This window comes from Rhinopithecus bieti, unplaced genomic scaffold (genome assembly GCF_001698545.2).
Source record: "Rhinopithecus bieti isolate Rb0 unplaced genomic scaffold, ASM169854v2 scaffold_20098, whole genome shotgun sequence".
NCBI lineage: Eukaryota > Metazoa > Chordata > Mammalia > Primates > Cercopithecidae > Rhinopithecus > Rhinopithecus bieti.
This window is the reverse complement of record NW_016810571.1, coordinates 3,149,620-3,169,409: the sequence shown is the minus strand read 5'-3', so window position 1 is coordinate 3,169,409 and position 19,790 is coordinate 3,149,620. Positions and strand designations below refer to the sequence as shown.

Sequence of the window (19,790 nt, the reverse complement as noted above, 5' to 3'; positions counted from 1 at the left end):
GTTTTATTCTGATGTACAACACATGTGATCATTTGCGATGGGGTCTAGGCAGACAGAGCAGGTAGCAGAGAGTCTTTTCAACCAGGGATTGGAACAAAGCAGGCTTGATTTGGTGACTCTTGAGACATTTGGCTCACTGCTGTGATGCTGTGAGAGATTAGCTGTGCAATGTTTGGGCCCCTTAAAATGATGTTTATTTAAAATAAAACTTACCTGCACATATGTAGCACTGTAGACACAGATCCTTCACACAGTATATTTAATCTCTGCAGAATTCACTGAGAGGGGAGGGGAGCCAGTGGGGCCTCTTGGCTATTACACAGGTTGGCACTTCCAGAGAGAACAACCTTGGCATCACAGACTTCAGGCATACTCAAAGCTCTTCTCCCTTCTGATTCCAGTTTCTCCATGCCCTGCAGGGCCTCTTGGGATTACTATATTCTGGAAAGCACAGAAAGTTGGACACTGTCTCTTTAAATAATAGAGGCTGAGAACCTCTCAGGCCACCATGACATATCCCAGCAATGGACCAGCCCCTGAATAAACTGGAAAGACGCCTGGTCTGGCTTCAGTTACAGGGAGCACCACCAGGGAACATCTCAGGGAGCCTGGTTGGAAGCTGCAGGCTTCGTCTGTCGGCTGCGGGTCTCTGGCTGTCCTGTGGGGAGGGTCTTGCCTCAGCATCCCTTGCATTTGACTGCAAAGAAATCTGCTTGGAAGAAGGGGTTACGCTGTTTGGCTGGGTGAGTTTTATTGGCAAACTGTGCCTCTGGGTGATGCATGCCTATGCTTTACAAGAATTGCCTAATTCCCCACCCCCTGCAAGCTGCAAATGAAAAGGATTGCAGGAGAGATGGTGCATTTGTGTTGGAATTGACTGGAGATTCAGAGGTTTTTTTATATCCTTGATTAAGAGGTGGATATACACTCTGGCTGGGGAGGTGGGGGGCCATCTGAGAGCATCTAGAAACCCTAATGCATCCAGATTGAAAGGAAGAAAGGAATCTAGATGCTTCTTCCCCCATGGAAAATAGCTGTTCACACACACCTGGCAGGTGGCCTTGGTAAGCAGGTTAGGGAGAAGCTGCCACCTGTGGCAGAGCCTTGACCAGCCGGGCTCTGGGTGTGGCAAGTCTGGTCAGCAGGCACTGAGTACCATTTCCTCTTCCACCACTGAGAGCCAGGCAGGAGACCAGAGGCAGTGAGGGACAGATGGGTTGGGTTTACCTGTCTGGCAGCGTATGGTGTGGCTGTGACCTGGGTGGTTATTGATTAAACTATTGGGTTCAAAAGAAAGGAAGAAGCGAGCTGTAGCACCCAATATGTCCACTTTTTTTTGTATGTGTATTAAACTTTATTAAAAAGTTTATTTGAAAATCACAAAGGAAGGGAAAGAAAATCCTGAGTTAGATATGCTAACATTTGTAAAGTGCTTACTTAGAACTGTCCTGAGTATGTAGTAATCACAAAAATGTTGGTTACATAAATAAATGTCCAAACAGCATAAAACAAAGTAATAATTTCTAGAGCAAATCGAACCTATAAAATGACCCATGGAGGAAAGAAAACACTTCCAGGTCTTTAGACATTTTTTTTTCTACTTGCCTACGCACTTTCATTTATAAATATTTATCAGTCTATTGATCTACCTGTCTATCGATCAATCGATCTATCGATCTACCTATCTATCAGAGTTACAAGCTACTTTCGTGCAGAGGTGGTCAGGTCTTCCCTGAAGAGTTGATGTGAGAGTTAAATGTGATATAACAATAGTGGTGGCAATTTGGGCACTGGGCCCTTATTATGTTGCAGACACGATGTTAACTGCTTTGTACATATTGTCTCCTTCAATCATCACCATAAACTTTTAAAGCAGCCATTACTAGTTCCTTTTGCATCTGAGAAAACTGAAGCTCCCTGAACTTCAGAAATTGTCCAAATTCACAACAAAACTAAGCAGGGTGATTAGGTTTGTTGGAGCCCAGAGACAGAATGCCTAACCACTCACTTTCACAGACCATGCATACAAAGTCCAGGCAAAGTGCCTGGCGTGTAATGGGAACTGTAAATACAATTTACAAGTATGCTTCATTTAAATCTGCTAACAGGAGAGTTTTAAAAAGATCACCGTTGGAAGATTTTTTCAAATTTATTTTTACTTATAGTAAGAATATACAATTAGCTAAAGTAGCAGCTCCTTTCAAATTGTAAATTAATATAGAATTATTTGAATCATTGAGAGGGATGAGCTTCTATGACACAGTACACTAGAAGTGGGGAAGTGTGTGTGTGTGTGCGCGCGCGCGCGTGTGTGAACTGCTGCATTTTCAGGCAAAGACCTTTAATATCCACATTCCTGCTCCCCGTCCCTTGCATCAAGGCTGGCCTGCGCACGGGAGTCTCAGTTGGGCGCGCCTCCGCCAAGCGGAGACTGAAGGGCTAGCCTCTCTCCCTGTAACGCTGGGCGGGTCACGTTAGGAGGCTATGAATCAGCTGGTTTCCTTGGCTGCTCCAACCCCACCTCAAATGGCCACCTCGCACCCACCCACTAAACCCCATGGCCAGGACGCCAGCCAAGGCTGACAGCCAAGCCCGACTGCTGCAGGAACACTTTGCCTGAGCTTATTCGGTGGTAGTCTGGTTTTGCCCAGGCTAGGAGGAGCCCAACCCCAGACCACGCTATCCGGTAGTCGCCAGACTTTTCTTTCCCTAATTCGCACTCAAGCAGAGCCCGCTAGATCAATCCCTGCCAATCCTAGGAAGCCGGCATGCTTGGTAGGTGCAGACAGTAATAGCGGGGACCGGCGAGGGGCAGGTGTGCCCGGCTAAGACGCCAGGACAGGGCAGGGGCTCCAGGATCCGAGAGAAGAGGGACTCCCTTCAATGCTCAAGCGCCCGCTGTCCTGTGTTAGTGGGAGTGGAATCCAACCTCAGCCCTGCGCGGGCGCGGTCGGCGTCGGCGCGCTCCGAAGCCCATCCTTGGGCATCCGCTGAGCTACATTTGGCTGGGTCTTCCCAGGGTGGGCTGAGGAGCCAGTTTCTCGGTCAACACTAGGTTTCCATGATCTCCACGGGGCCGGGGGAGGAGGGAGGTGGGAGGTGAGAAAGCTCGGCCGCCTCTGGTTTCGAGTAAAAGTCGCCGCGATTTTGCAGAGACCGACTTTTTCCTGAGGCGCATTTAAGGCCAAGTTAACTGTCTCCTGCCCTCCCTCTCTCCTGCCCCCTCTCCTCCCTGAGTCCCGCCCTCCCGCACACGCTGACCCAGGGACACACCCTACTGCAGCGACGCAAACAGGGCGTTGTTCCCGTTAAAGGGGAACGCCGGGAGCCTCCCACTGCCCCCTTGCTTCGCGCGCGCGCAGCCCCGCAGCGCAGCTTTGCGGCGCCAGCAGCGGAGCCAACGCACCCGAGTTTGTACTTGAGGCCACCCTGAGGATCGGGACAGCTGTTCCTTTGGGCTGTAAGTGATTTGGTGGGGAGAGTGAAGGAGATGGAGGAGAAATATGGGCATCTTCCAGTGAGGGTGTCAGAAGGCGCAGAGCAGGCGCGGGGCTTTGGCCAGCTCCCTGGAGCTTCTGTTTAGGGGCACAGGGTCCCTTGTGTGTCCTGTTCCCTTCCAATGCGGCTTGGAGTAATACAACGAGGGGAGCCTTTATGGGCAAGGGTGATGGTGCTGGTGTCTGGATAGAGGATAAGGGCGTCTCAGTTTTCGCCTTGCTGAAGAGGCGTTGACTCCGGGATACAGTGGCAAAACAGCCCCTGTGGCGGACATCCCGAGAGTGCCGGACTCTTGTGGCTCCCCAGTTCCCAGCCTCATGCCATCTGTTTAATTCAAACCCTCTGGGAGTCATCAGAAATCCTTGTTTATTTCTTCCAGCGCATTCCAGTGTCTTTGAATGTGATGCTTGTGGAGAGGAACGGAGGGGCCTGGGATTGGGTACTTTTCAAACTGGGTTATTGAAACGTTGTTTCCCTGGCCCAAGACTCTGCCTGAAATGGTCCCCAGAGTCTCAGCTAGATCTTCTACAGCCATGCATGTCCTCTAACAAGTCATCCCAGCCTTCAGTTCCCCCAAAGTCTAAAATGAGGGGCGAGGACCGCATTACTTGGGATAGATGTCCTGCCAGCTCTGACCGGCTGAAATTATTGGACTCAGCCTTTTACCCTCTGTCTCTCTCTCCGGTCCGCTGGACATCTACTCCCTTCGGTCCAGGCTCCTGGGCTCCTGTCCCACCGCGCCCAGACCGGAGCTCAGTCTTGATGGGGTCTGTGTCCTGGCTTTGAGTGCCTGGGGTGCAGACTGGACCTCTAGGCGAGCACGCGGGTCTAGCGCAGGAGCAGAGTGCCCCCTGTCCCCAGGAGTCTCAGTTGGGCGCGCCTGGGGAAGCCCGCGGTGGACGGGAAGCGCAGGGTCCGGGCAACCCTCCCGAGCTATTCTTTCCTTTCCACACTCCTCTGGCTCTGCACCGCCTCTCCGGAGCCGCCAGAGTCTGCGCGAGGCTGAGCTGGGGCCAGGACGGTTCCTCTACGCTGGCAGAATTGGGTGGAAACTTGGAGACGAACGGAATGCGGAGAGCACTGGGGTCTGGGAAACCAGCCTCCTCGCTGCTGTCTCCCCCAGCGCATGTCACGGGTGTCTCCAGTTCTCAGATGGAAATCTGGGCGCCTACTCCCCTCACCGCTACCTCCACCCCGTAGGGAATTCACAATCTGAACTGCGGTCTCGGAGAACGTGACCTCTCCCCTTACCGGGCGGTCTCCGGGAGGCGCTCGGGGTGGGTGGAAGCGTGCAGTGGCCTCTGCTCATATTTTCTGGAAACCCCTCTATTCCCTGGGTGTTTTTAGACGTGCGAACCGCTTGTTTTTGTTTCCAAAAGCAGAAGATGTTCCGTTGCAGGCGGGTCTGGCTGGGCGCTGGACGCTGAACGCTGGTCCTGCAGGAGGCTGCTGCCCCCTCTCGGCTGCAGGCGGCGCGAAGGCTCCTGACCCGCGCGGGCGGGCAGGCTGCGGACGCTGGGCCAGGCCGGGCCTTACGCTAGTGCGCGGGACCCTCCCTCTGCGCGCGCCTCCCTCGCTCGGCCCAGTGCGTTCGGCCTTACGCCCAGCGCTCTCCCCACAGGCAGAAACTCCGCTGAGCAGAAGTTGCCGCCAGAATGCTCCTCCTGTTGCTGGGTATCATCGTCCTCCACGTCGCGGTGCTGGTGCTGCTGTTCGTCTCCACGATCGTCAGCGTGAGTGCCTGGCTGGGAGGCTCCCTGCGCGGCCCGCTCTTCCCCATCTGGGTTCCCAGCCCGTGCTCCTTCTGGTTCAGGACTGTGTTATTTGCAGACAGTTGGAAGTCTCAGACGTCCCAGGGAAGTTTCTGGCAATCTGCCCCCTTCCAGTTGCTTTGAGAAAACCAGAGCAGATTCAGTGATAGGAAAGAAGCGAGCGCTGGGCTGGGTTAGGTGCGCAGGTCTCTATTTAAGCCAAGTAACTTCAGAGCAGATCTAGGGGCCCCGACCTTCATTTGGTAAGATTGTTTAACTTTTGTTTTTTTTTTTTTTTTTTAATTAATGCAGCCTCGTTGAAGAAGAGGAGTAATTATGATTTTTTTTTTTAATCCAAACCATAGTCAGATGTGTGAATTAATTTATAAAACACCCTTTTAGGACTTGAAATTGGAAAGTTAAAATGGGCTTTTCTGGAAAAGACTTCACAGGTCCCATGTCGGCTTTATGGCATGAACACAACACCTTGTTAGTAAAGCTTCCACTGATAGAAACAGGCCATCAGAGTAACTTATGTTACAAAACTGTCCAGCCCATGAGATCTTAAAGTTATTTTCTTGGCGATGAAGATGAGCAGACATGCAGGCAGTTTTCCCATGGTGGCTTTCGCTTCTTAATTTAAGGCACATTGTAAGCCTGATTTTCTTTTACTTTTTCTTTTTTCTTTTTTTTCTTTTTGAGACGGAATCTCGCACTGTCGCCCAGGCTGGAGTGCAATGGCGTGATCTCGGCTCAGTGCAACCTCTGCCTTCTGGGTTCAAGCAATTCTCCTGCCTCAGCCTCCCGAGTAGCTGGGATTACAGGTGCCTGCCACCACACCTGGCTCATTTTTATTTATTTATTTATTTTTTAGTAGAGACGGGGTTTCACTATGTTGGCCAGGCTGGTCTCGAACTCCTGATCTCATGATCCGCCCGCCTCCACCTCCCAAAGTGCTGGGATTACAGACGTGAGCCACCATGCCCGGCCTGTCAGCATGATTTTGTAGTCTCTGTGAGAGATAATTATGTTGGGGATTTGTAACTTGGTTTAACATTTACAAGCATCTTCACAGTATCTCCATTGTGCCTGGTGTTGATAACATCAGATTGATAGGAGCTATATACAAGGAAATAGACTCAGAGAGAGGGGCTTGGGGAATGATCCCCAGAGATGCTGGGAAGAGGGAAGGCTTGAATGCAGGTGTCTCAGGTTGAGTTCATGGCTCCTTCTACTATAGTAAACATCTCTGCACATAATCGTTTTCATGTGCATGGAGAACTTTTCCATTTACAAAGTGCTTTTAGGTCATAAAACATTGGCTGTTACCATGCAGGGGTGGGCGGGGTAGCTAGGTGCATGAGGGTGCTTTTCGCCATCCCTGGGCCTTTCTCCTTCCCCTTTTCCTTCACTCCTCACTCCCTCCCTGACTCAGGATATCTATCTGATTCTCTTTAGCAATGGATCGTGGGGAATGGACACGCAACTGATCTCTGGCAGAACTGTAGCACCTCTTCCTCAGGAAATGTCCACCACTGTTTCTCATCATCACCAAACGGTGAGGCTGGTTTTGTGCTTGTCCTCAGATGCCTGTAACACGTTTCTCAGTCCAGAGCTGGAAACGCTTATTGGAAGACACAAGCCAGAATGCTGTTGCTGGGGTGGGTTGGGATGTGACAGGGAGCCGTGAGTCCAAGGCAAATGGGAGGGGTGGTGATCTCACTGGGGAAGCTGAGATCCTGGGCATCATTATGATTCACTCTACCTAGACACATGCCCTTAGCGCCCTCCTGATCACTTAGGATAATGCTTTTTGTGATTTAAAAAAAAATGTCGACATAGGAGCTGTAAAGGTGGTATGATAGCTAAGCCTTAGGCAGACCCCTTTGGGACATTGGATCAAACATGTATCTTTGGTTTGGTGGCTGTGTCTATTTAGAAATGTCCTGCCCCTTTCTGCTGCAGTGACAGTGGGACTGCCTCACTGCACCATCAGTCATATGGACACAAGACTGACTTGAGGTCCAGGTCTTGGACCTCAGTGATGCCACCTAGCATCAAAACCTTTGAATGTTTCCTTGTTGCAAGATGGGGACTTGAAGCTGTTTGCAAAACCCTAAGCTAAGCCTTGGGGTCCTTAATCCAGAAGATTGTATTTCTCCTCTGTCCTCAGCATCTTTGCTTGTGAGATGTGGAAGCCAGGCTTCATGAGGGTCAAATTAAGGGATAGTTGGCAGCAGAAGCACCAACTAGATACCCTAAGTACCCAGAGGGAAAGGAACACCCAGCCAGGAGCCCTGCGTGTTTGTATGCAGACAGGCGGAGGTAAACAGGATGAGCTGTTTTGGTGGCTGGTTAGGCCACAGCGATTGGTGTTAAGAGCCTGTGGATGTGGATCCACATGATCTTTTGTTCCAAAAGATGTGTCCTCAGGCTGGAAGGACCTATAGATATAGCAGAGCTTTCCTAACATCCTGGGTTTAAAAGACCACGGAAATACAACTTTAAATGTTGCTGCAGCTACTCATAGATCCAGTATATATGTTCAAGATGCTACACCAGATGAGAGAAACCAGTTTAGATCCAGTTCAATAAAACAGGCAGTGAAGTGGCCTTTGGTCCTGGCTTTGCATAATCCAATTTCTTTGCTGGACTTTCCCTCTTATGGCTCTGTACCTAGTAATACCCAAGCATGTCCCAAGCTGAAGCATTATTAACCAAATTCCTTGAACCACAGTACAAATAGAAACTGCTAAAATACTCATTTGGTAATTTATATGGAGAAGATAAGCAAGGAATGGAAAACCCTGCTTTATGTTTTTACCTTCTGGGTTGGGGAGGGAGCGGAGAAAAGATCCCAGTCCTATTGAAGTGAGAACAGTGCTTAATCTTGTCTCTGAGTGTGTGAAAGACATTGAATTAAAGCCATCCCAGAAATTACATGGTGGGTTTGCATGGTGAGTTGGTAACTGGGTAAAAGAAATACTCACGAGTGCCTGAGAATGTGACCATAGCACTGCTTGTCCCCAAAGCCACAGCATCCGGTTTCTCCCCCTTCAGAGTCTGGCTAAACTTCCCTGAGCACTCTGGAGTCTCTGTCCTTGCTACTGACACCTGGTGGTTACAAGTAGTGACTCAGCCTGCAAAGGGCAGGCTTTGGTGCTCACAGGCGCCATCCCCAAGTGGCATCTGGCCACGCGACTTGGCACGGAATCCTGGACTCTTGGGCCCAGAAGGGGGCAGTTTTGGCAGGTGTGTTAAAACCCGGCTGAGCTTCAGCAGAAACGAGGCGGGCAGAGGAGTTGCTAAGTTGTGCTTAAACCATCTGCAGGAAAGAAAGCGATATTGACCTGTAGCCTGTTACTGACTTGCATTTGGTGTATTCTGCGGTTGGAAATAGCTGTCAGTTGGTGCTAGAAGCAGATCTCAAAGAGGCACTAGGGTGATTTTAATCAGGAAACTTCTTATCTCTCAACTTGTTCCTTCTGTGCCAAGCTCACATTCTTGGGTTCATTTACAATGCCTCCTTAGGGTGGGTTTCAAATCTGTCTCATTGCTTTCTGAGAGCACCCCGGAGTGTCTGTTCTCCACATCTCCCTTCTCAGCTCTCACAATCAGGGCATTTTGAAAACATCTGGACGCTGTCCCTGAACACGCTGGGTTTGTTTCCACTCCACTCAGGCTTAATCTAAATTTGAAATTTCCGTTTACACTTCCCCAGTGGTGGTTATCTCTGCTGCTCTCTTCCCCAACGTGGTAGCACTTGCTACGACTTCAGCCTTAAGTGTCGAATACTCGGGGGCCTCCTCGATTGAGTTTAACAATTGTGGCAGCAAACAATAAGCTGAAAAAAAATGTGTAATTTTTAAAACATTATACTGCCTTTACAAATGAACTATGCTCGTTGCAAACCATTTACCGCATCTGTATTTGCTCTTAGAAAGTATGTTTGAAAAAAAATACTTGTTAAGTAATCAAAAGTAACTCATTATTGACACTGATATGTGAAGAATATGTTGCAAGTGTGAAAAAATATGTAGTGGTATGATCTCGGCTCACTACAAACTCTGCCTCCTGGGTTCAAGCGATTTTCCTGCCTCAGCCTCCTGAGTAGCTGGGATTATAGGCACCCACCAACATGCCTGGCTAATTTTTGTATTTTTAGTAGAGAGGGGTTTCACCATGTTGGGCAGGCTGGTCTCGAACTCCTGACCTCAAGTGATCCGCCCACCTCACCTCTCAAAGTGCTGGGATTACACTTTGAGCTGGCGTGAGCCATTGTGCCATGTGACTTGGTAATTTTTTCTGAAAGGACTCCTTTTTCTGGTGCATGACCACGACACTGCACCTCTCTCTGGGGGTTGCCATTTATGTTGTTTTCTGTATGAATGAGGCCTCCTGGCATCGTACCATGAGGCAGTCTAACATCTAGGTTGTATAGTTTGAAAGAGATATACCAGATCTTGCCCCCAAACTACATCTTGATATTAGAAATAGTTTTAGATTTTTAACTGACTTTGACTCTGCCTGCCTTCTCGTTTTTCTAAGTGTATTTGTATACTTTCTGGCATCCCCTCCTTATCTGCCTCGTGTAGGCAGAGGTAAGAGAGGCTTAGTGTGGGGATATTCATTATGATCTTGTATCCAGTTCCATTCCAGCCCAGGGAATACGAGGATCTGGAAAGCATGAACCTTGCCTTGATGGTCCCAAGCCTGGTCAAGGAGTCAGGAGATAACTATGGAAGGGTGAATCACTCTCCTGGAAGGCAGAGCAGGCCAGATGCCCAAAGGGAGGCAGGCAGACAGTGCCCGAGTTCAGGGAGGAAGTGGAAGGGAAATCTCTGGTGGGAGGTAGAATTTGATCCATCCTCCAAAGGATGGGCAGGATTTAAGTCAGTACAGGCAAGGGGGAAGAGAACATTCCCTGTTAGGGCAATGACATGACCTAAGGTAAGGGTAGAGCAAGGCAGGGGATGGGGTAGACCAGTTGGCTAGTGTTCTGGTTAGGATTAGGGTTGATTGGGTATAAAAGAACATCTTCAAATGATAGGGGCTTAAATAAGATCATTTATTTTTCCCTCTTTTCAAAGAAGTCTGGAAGTAGGTAGCCTGAGAGAGGTATGGAGGTTCCATGAAATTGTCAGAGATGCAGATACTTGCTAGCTCATTTCTTTACCTTCTCTTGGGTTTGGCTGTCATCTTGAGGAAACAAAAGGCTGCTAGAGCTCCAGCCGTCACATCCATGATTCAAGCAGTAGGGTGGAGAAAGGAGGTGGAGAAGAATGAATCCCCTTTTCTTTTAATGAAATGTAACATGGTCACACCCACACCTATTTCTAAGAGAAGGCGAGAAATATAGTCATTCGGCCTTGGGGGAAACATGGCTTCTCAAATCACAGAAACTTGGCAGCAAGTACTTCTCTGTAAGCCTGGTGTGGAATACTTCCCTTGAGGGTTTGACCATCCCCTCCCATACCCAATCATACTCTTTTGCAATAGCTCAGTTGCGCCCTCTACAGTTCCCTAAGTCCCGGTTATTTCAGCATTCTTCGAAGAGTCCATCTCTGCTGCATCCTGGGCTCTGTCAGCACTCCACCATTCTCATATGGACTCTTCTCAGAAACTTTAGGATCTGTCGAGGCTTCTCTCTATTTCTACCACCTCTCCAGGTACAAGTGAAGTCTTACTATTATTACTAAGACAGAGTTTCGCTCTTGTCCAGGCTGGAGTTCAGTGGCACAATCTTGGCTCACTGCAACCTCCGCCTCCCGGGTTCAAGCAATTTTCCTGTCTCATCCTCCCGAGTAGCTGGGATTACAGGCATGCGCCACCACACTTGGCTAATTTTTTGTATTTTTAGTAGAGATAGGCTTTCTCCATGTTGGTCAGGCTGGTCACGCACTCCCGACCTCAGGTGATCCACCAATCTCAGCCTCCCAAAGTGCTGGGATTACAGGCGTGAGCCACCCCTCCCAGCCGTCTTATTATTATTTAATGATGTCTCTTGAATCTCTATTTTCCTCCAGTCCAGACCTCTCTTCTGAATCCCAGACCTGTTTATCCAGCTATCTCCTGGCCACTTCCCTTGGGATATCGAAGAGAGGCCCCCAAGCCACTAGGCCAGAGAGAGTCCTTATCTCCTCCGCCAAATCCACCCCTTTGTCACTTTCTAGTATTTTAGTGAATGCTGCTTCACCAGCTGGCAAGCCAAATATCTAGAGTCTGCCTTGACGTGTTTCCTTCTTTCTCTTCTCAGCATTGTCACGGGTCCCTCAGGCTACCCCATGGTTCCAAAGCCTGTTGCCCACCTGTGGTCACGCTGCTTCCTCGTTTGTCTGAGGCGCCAGGGCAGCCTCCTAACTAGTTAGCTGCACCCTTTTTTACTCCTCTGTGACTCATTTTTCACACGGAATCCAGGCTGATATTTAAAAAAACACAAACAATTATATCACTCCTCATTTGGAAACCTTTCGGAGGCCCTTCGTTGGTCTTAATCTTCAGATGAAAATCTTTAACAACGCCCATCGGAATCTACCTGAATGATCCACTCCTGCTCCTGTTAAGTCTCACCTCCCATCTCTCTTCCCCTCATCTTGGAATTTCAGCGTTTTCTCACTTCCTGAAACGTGAACTTCCCACTTTGGGAGCCTCTTCATTTCTCTTCTGATCTTTCATGCAGGACTATTTCTTGAACAACTATCGTGTACCAGAGACTACTGTAGGTACTAAGGTTACAAGAGTGAACAATAGCTTATGTTTTACTGGACAAACTAGTCAATAAACATGGAGAATTTGGGGGGCAATGGTAAGAACTGTATAAGACAGGTTAATGGGATAAAGAGGGATTGCAGTAGGTGAAGGGAGGTCTCCTTGAGGTGTGACCACTTGAGGGTAGCCAGGAGCCAGCCATATAAACATCTGGGGGAGGTTCCATATAAAAGGACCATTAAGTGCAAGATCGCTGGGCAGGGCAGGAGGTTGTTAGTTGAGGGACAGAGGGCAGGGCAGAATAGTGGGAACAGAGAGTGAGGGGTAAGTAGAATCACAGACCATCTCAGAGTGTGTGTGCCCCCAACCACACTAGGAAGGAATTGGGTGCATATGCATGCGTTTCTAATCTTTGTGATTTCCTTAGACCTGCTGTCTCCATGGGTTTCTCAGTGGTCTGTTGGATTCCAAGTTGGAGTGACAGTCCCGAAGCCTCCATAAGGCAGAGTATATCAGAAATTGTACAAGGTAGAAATGCATCGGTTATATTTTCAGTGATTATTTTGGGTGACAGGATTCTTATCACTTTGACTGTTTTCTTTTCTTTTGCTGCCTTACCTATTTTCCTCATTGAGATTTTTTATTTTCACAATCAGAAAATAACTGTGAACATTTTATGCTAGAAAACTGGTTTTGAGTAACCAGTTTTTTTAAGTAGGTTCGCTCTGCCTGATTAAGAGAATGGAGCCCCAGGGCATGGCAGGCAGGGTCCATGGGTTACTTTGAATGAGGCCAGTTCCTGGAGCTTTAGTTTGCAAACTCATACAATCTGGAAGGCTCTGGTGAGGGGGAGGGGTGTGCCAAGCCTCCTCCCCAAGACCCTATGGGCCAATTGAAAATCTACTGACCCAGAGGATTCAGGCAAAACATTTGCCCTGCTGTTGAATAAGCCAGTGCTTTTTGTTTTTAAGTCTCCAAGATCCAAATATCAAGTCCAAGTTCTCACAAGCGTTCCCCTGCTCTTTATTTAATTCGTGTGGACCTGATATGCAGCAGGATGGGTCAGAATACTGGAATTAAACCACAGGCGATGTGGGAGCCCAGGAACTGGAAGGGCACAGTTCTGGCTTACCCTGGCTCCTGGCTGGTCTTCGTCAGCTTCAGTGATGAGGCAGGACCCAGGCAGAGTTTGTCTTCAGTAAAATCTGTCTCTCAGGCCCTGTCCCTGCTCACAAAGTCCTCTCTTGTCTCAGAAGAAAAGGTAGTTGATAAACTTTTTCATGCTGAGGTGTTAGGCACAAAAAGTGTGTCCCTTTTTGAATCACTTTTGTTTTTTAGGAGGAGGCCAGTGCTCAACACCAAAGCATGAAGGGAATTATTGAGCTGTCCTCTAATCTGTCCCCGAACATCCTTGGCCACCTCCATTGTCTACGGGCAGTACCTGTAGCCCCTCATTTCCCAGTGACAACAGGTGGGTCTCCTCTGCCACAGTATGTGGGCTGGACCAGCACCAGGCACTGAGAAGATGACCACTTACTACTCTTCTTTTCTGTTTAAACAGCAGCAACAGCAGGAACAGCAAACTCATGACTATCAATAGGTTGTGTGCGGCATTAGATCAATGCCTTAGGTTGAAAATTAGAGAAACTAAATCTTGCCAGTCTCAGCAGCCCCCAACATGAGTCCTTGGTGGGCTCCTATCATCCCTGTCTTCAGAATGATCCCAGACTTGTTTATCAATTTGGTGACACTGCCATTTTGGCAAGGACACCAGACAATTTCCTTGTCTGTGGCCCAGCTGTTGCCCAGATTTTAGAAAACACAGGAGACCTTCTGCATTTATGGACCCCTGTTTTACATTTTAAAACCTTTATGGCTCCCTGAGTCAACCCGTAATCTCTACCCAAGGAATGGCTCTGGATTGTACAGGCTCTTATGAGATGCTGAGGCTCTGGTGGTGCAAAGGAGGTACAGAGGATGGAATGTGTTGTCAACAGGCCAAGATTTCAACCCTTAGAGTTTCTCTAATGCCAATACCCAGGAATTGGTATGAAATGTTTGTTTGAACCTGTGTCTGAACCATATGACCTGGAAACTATAGTCTTTGCTTTAAAAAAACTTCCGTTGTATCCCCAAGATTTCACCAGCACCAAGAAAACATCCCTTGCATTTCAGGAGCAGGGATTGGCCATGGTGCAGCCTGAGGTTGTGGATGTTGATCTTTGGTGCTCGAGAGAAGGCTGTCTGGGATGAAGCCTTCTGACTGTGCAGTCATCCACATACGTGTGGCCCCCAACACTGGCAGGGACCTGGAGTCATCTGGCCCATCCCTCTTCCCTGTCTCATCGAGCTGCAGACTCCTCTGCAATATGCCTACCACTTGTTCATCCTACCACTGATGGGGAACTCACTACCTTCAAGAGAGCCTCTTTTAATGTTGAAGAGCTAACAGTGAGATTCATTCCTTTGTTCTTCAACTCTACTGAGCCTGTCCTATGTACTGGCCACTATTCTAGAAACGGGGTACACAGAGATGAACAAGAAAGAGCAGGTCCCTGCCATTGTGCAGCTCACAAGGAGCTGGAGGAAACAGGCAATACATAATAAATGCATCACTATGGGTAGTGGAACGTGCTCTACAGGAAATAAATAGGGTGATCCAATGGAAAGTCATCACTGGAGGAATGAGCTGCTCAGGGAAGTCCTCTTCCTTCCATAGTGATGTGGTCTGAGATTTAAAAGACAGGGAGGGACCAGTTATAGGAAGAACCATGGGAAGAAAATTCCAGGAGATAAAGGGGAGAGCCAAGGCCCTGAGGTAGCTGAAGAAAAGAGGGTGGGGAATGCGGGAGAGAGGGATGAGAGCAGGATCGCTGGGGCCTCAGGCTGTGGTACTGAGGACAGTTGGGACATCATTGAAGGGTTTTAAGCAGAAGAGTGTCATGATTTGATTTGTGTTTTGTAAGCTCCTTCTGGCTGTTGAGAATGAATTCTGGGGAGAGGCAAGAGTAGAAACTGGGGACCAGTGAGGAGTTTGTGGTCGTAGTCCAGACTGGACATGATGACGACACTGAAATGACAGTGATGACAATGACGATGATGTTAAGAATACAAACAATTCACGTAAATGCCAGGCATTCTTTGAAGAGCAATGCATTTAATCTTTACAAGAACTCTAGGAGGTAGCTGGTGGCTTAGCTAGGGAGGGGAAGTAGAGAAAAAAAAGGGTCTCATGAAAGGGTTTGCTGATGGGTTAGATGTAGGGAGTTAGGGAAGAATGATTCTAGATGACTCTAGGTTTGGGGTTTGAGCAACTGGTGTGTAACTGGATCTTGGACTGAGATGGGGAGACTGGAGGAAGAACAGAAGATTTGGGGCAAGGGGTAGAAATCAGGATTTACATTTTGATTATCAGAGAGATCAGCAAAGCACTTCAATTTAGAAGTCTTTAGCTCAGGGGAGAGGTCTGGGCTGGAAATTCAAAGTCAGGAGTCATTCCTCTATACTGAAGGGTATTCAATGTCATGGTGCCGAATATAGTTATTTGGGGAGGAGTTGAGAGCAGAAGACAGAAAAGGAGAACAGTGTTCAGAGCTAAGTCTTGAGCATGCCAGGGGTTAATGAGGGTACAGGAAGGAAAGGGGATGAGCAGCCAGTGATGAGGGAGGAATGCCAGGAGATATTGTCACTTAAGAAATTACCTCGTTAAACCCAACACTGCCCCTCTTTTGTCCAGTCACTTCTGGTTGCCTTCATTCATGCCTGATGTGCTGGACTTGGGTTTTATCAAGTTGCTTGGCTCATCCTTAAAGAGTTTAAATCCCCATAATGCCTCCTGGACAATGACCGCAGGGTGACCCCAGTCTCTCCTCTACATCATGACTCTTCAAACAGTTGACAATTGCAGTTTTTCTTTCTCTTCTCTGGTGGTGATACTTCCTTCCTTCTTTCAGTGGCTTCTCTGGTGCTGGGGATTCCACTGGAGTCCCAGCTGCAGAAGCAGGGCCTCTTCTTGCCCTTCTGAAGTTTGGTCAGTGGTTTGGCTTGGCAGGCTGATGAGCGGAGAATAAGGGGAACCCCTCTCTCTTTGCCACACCATTCTCCTTCCTCTCTCTCTAGTTTGTGTGGATTCTAAGTCTGAAGAATGGTGGTAGAATCATTTAATTCATTAGATTTCAAACATATCATTGACTACTCTGCACCCCCAGTGTGTTGTAGTGGAAAACCTAGTAGTCTGGGCATCAGGGATTCCTTGTTTTTCTGCACCGGGTCTGCCTCTAACAAATTAAGTAACCTGGGGCAGGTACCCTGGTTTCCTAAAAGCAGAGTGGGTCTTGAGGTAGGACCTGAAATTGAGGTAGGACCTGCACATTGCATGGGTCCCGGAGCCTCTGTTCCTGTTCAGGATGTAATTGTTGCATCGAGGGATCCTAAAAGGAGGTGACCTCTGAACTGGGCCTTGGCAATGGGGTAGAATTTCAGTAGGCAGAGCGAGCAGGGATGGGTTTTGTGCTTGCAGACGGGCACTGGTTTACTGTTGCTGGTGGGGAGAGCAGTTCTGTTGTTCTAGCTCTTAATTTCCATCATGCATGGTCTTTTTTCATACTTTGGGGGAAAGAAGGAGGATAACTCTATTATTTCTATAGGGAGAATTCCTCCTAAACCTAAAGATCTTAAAACTAAACCAATTACTCCCTGTTAATTCTCCACTGATGCAGTTCATGACTGCAATTGCAACTGCCTTTCTCATCATTTTCTGTGGCCAAACTCAGTGTTTTTAAGTGAGCTGTTCTTTTAGAAAACAGAAAAAAAAAGTTTCCTGATAAATCAGTTTGAAAGACACTAAGTTTTGAAAGTTAAGCAGGCTTTGATCATTCATGGTACATTGTGAATTACCAAGGAGGGAGATTGATATCCTTGATCATGCAACCCACGCGCCTCCTTTTTCTTTTGTATCTGGTGGAGTAAGTCTTCCAAGAACAATTCTTAGAGAAACAAAGCCTACTCTGTTTCCCTGTTTCTAGAATTTTCCAACAAGGGTATAAAAAATCCTCAAACAGCTTACTATTATCCAGTAACCTCAGGTACCTCAGTGGCTGCATGTTATTCCCTTTAGAAGTCTAAGAACTCACTAGCAGAACAAGAATATGGATGTCAAAGTGCAAAACTAGACCCCGACAAACAAGCTCTGTGCTTGCCACAAAGCCTTTTTTTTTTTTTTTTTTGAGATGGAGTTTCACTCTTGTTGACCAGGCTGGAGTGCAATGGCACGATCTCAGCTCACTGCAACATCCGCCTCCCAGGTTCAAGCGATTCTCCTGCCTCAGCCTGCCAAGTAGCAGGGACTACAGGCGCCTGCCGCCACGTCCGGCTAATTTTTTGCATTTTTAGTAGAGATGGGGTTTCACTGTGTTAGCCAGTGTGGTCTCGATCTCCTGACCTCGTGATCTGCCCGCCTCAGCCTCCCAAAGTGCTGGGATTACAGGCGTGAGCTACTGGGCCCGGCTTAATTAGGAATGCAGGTCATTGAACAACTGTATCAGCTTTAGCCGGAATACCTTGACATGAAGATTACTGAGCAGTTTGTGCCCACTAGTGGCCAGACACAGGCTTTGCTCTAACTAAAACGCCCCCAGAATTACCTGTTGAAAGAGCCACCCATGTGGCCTTCATCCCTTTGTGAGCTCCATGCTGGCACGCAGTTGTCTCCATCTGTTTTGCTTTCTGCATGAATCATGGGCAAAGTTAGCCTGACCGGCCAGCCCCATTTCAAAGCCACCAGCTGGGGGAGAAGTTGAAGCCCAGGAGGCAAGACCCACGCTGGGTTCTGGGCATGCTTGAGCTGGTGGGCGAGGCATATGAGCAAAGGCCACATAGTTTAGGATGGGGGCCTTTCAGAGACTTAGACTCAGCTATTTCTGGAATGACATTCATACTGAGAAATAAGGAAAATGGCGATCTGTGTGATGGTTGTGGGCTGGGAGGTTTGGGCGTGGGAGTCCTGGCCTTGGGGTCATGTGTTTTGAAAACAGTCTAGCGCTATGCAAATGGGAAGTATTAATAACTCTCTGCCTCTGTGATTCACCCTCTCATGGCTTTTTCTCTCTTGGCCTCTCCAAGGTCTCTTCTGACTCTTTTGCAACTGTCCTTCCTTTCACTTTCAAAAAACCTGTTCTCTTGACTCAGAACGGTTTTATGAATTGCCCAGAGTGGGACTTGATGTGGGGCAGGGTTGGTGCCATGCTGGTAATGAAAGATGCACATGAACTGTTACATTGAAAAGTGCTTCATACTTTCTGAGTCCTTAACTCACTGGGTTGTAGGCCCTGGGCTAAGAATACAGCTGAGGGGGCTGATGTATTTCCTTCATTGCTCAGCTGCTCCTACAGCAGGAATCTGACCTTGAAATGAGCCTTGATTGTTGTGCAACTCCAGCTTCCCACTATATGGAGGGGAGCTGGGTCTGGGTGCTGCCATGGCCCATGTCAGAAAGCTGTCAGCAGCTCTTTTACTGGACACTCTCAGAACAGGAGGCCTGCAAAGAGCTTTTTTTTTTTTTTGAGACAGGGTCTTATTGTTTCTAGGCTGGAGTGCAGTGGCATGATCTCGGCTCACTGCAATCTCCACCTCCAAGGTTCAAGTGATTCTCCTGCCCCAGCCTCCCAAATAGCTGGGATTACGGGCACGTGCCACCACACCCAGCTGATTTTTGTATTTTTAGTAGAGACGGGGTTTCACCACGTTGGCCAGGATGGTCTCAATCTCCTGACCTCGTGATCCGCCCGCCTCGGCCTCCCAAAGTGCTGGGATTACAGGTGTGAGCCACCGCGCCTGGCCAGAGCTTTAGTTTTTAATTCAGTGCTCAGCACCAAGGCTGGATATTAGCTTAAAACTGCCAGTGGGAACTCCATGAATATTTACCAGGCCTCCACTTTGCACCAGGAACTGAGTGTGGCCTGGAGGACAGCAGGTACTCAACGTAAGCTCTACTATTTATTGCATACAAATTTCAAGTATGGGTGGGGGCTGGGGAAGGGTATCGCCACACCGGGGCTTGTGTTAATCTGTAGCCACTTGGGATGTTGGTGTCACACTAGGTTTGATCTAAATAAAACAGGTTGGTAATTGACAGCATTTTTCCTTGCATTATATTTCTCTGAACTCGAATAGTTATTTTCTGTACATCTGACTTGTTTTGCTGTAGCAGAGTGTGGCAAGTAATAGCTTGCATGTCGAATCCAATCTGCTTCTGTAAATAAGATTTTATTGGATATATGGCTATTGGAGGAATGGGCCACACCCACTCATTTACATCTTGTCTGTGGCTATGGCTGATTTTGTGCTACAAAGGCAGAGTTGAGTAGTTCTCAACTAGGTCTAAGTTGGACCGAATGACTTGCAAAGCCTAGAGTATTTGCTCTCTGATTCTTTATAGACATAGTTTGCTGTCTGTGCAGATATTTGCTCTCTGACTCTGTAGCACGTTTATGCTGGAAAGTAGATATGAATTGATGCCAAAGTTGTATCAAAACACTTTTTGGAGTTCTGGCCGATGTGCTAATAACTTGGCTTGCGTGAACATTGTAGCTCCCATTTTCATACTGCTTGGTGTGACCCAGATGGAAATGCTCCAGAACCTGGCCCCTCAATAACAGCCTGTAAATGCTTGTTTACCCTGTTTCTCACATCAACCTTTTAGGTGGGGTTATTTGCACTATCCTTTAACAGAGCTTCAATGACAACTCTTTTGTTTGATGATTATGACAACCCAGTAAAATATATGAGTGCCTCAAGTTAGTGAAGCAGAATTCAAGGTCAAAAAAATGTATGCGG

General features: G+C 48.0%; 1 protein-coding gene across 2 annotated transcripts in view; it reads left to right on the top strand.

Annotated features, from left to right (window-relative positions):
- The first annotated feature begins 525 nt into the window (after nucleotides 1-525).
- The window catches only part of PMP22 (peripheral myelin protein 22), a 35,717-nt gene continuing 16,452 nt past the window's right edge, over nucleotides 526-19,790 (top strand). The window contains exons 1-3 of one of the 2 annotated variants that reach the window (XM_017892382.1): nucleotides 526-743; nucleotides 5,120-5,231; nucleotides 6,708-6,807. In XM_017892382.1, coding sequence (XP_017747871.1) covers nucleotides 5,154-5,231; nucleotides 6,708-6,807 — 178 coding nt within the window. In that variant the 5' untranslated portion in view covers nucleotides 526-743; nucleotides 5,120-5,153. Of the gene's footprint in view, nucleotides 744-3,301; nucleotides 3,461-5,119; nucleotides 5,232-6,707; nucleotides 6,808-19,790 lie in introns of those variants that run through there. The other variant, XM_017892381.1, reaches the window with a different exon arrangement.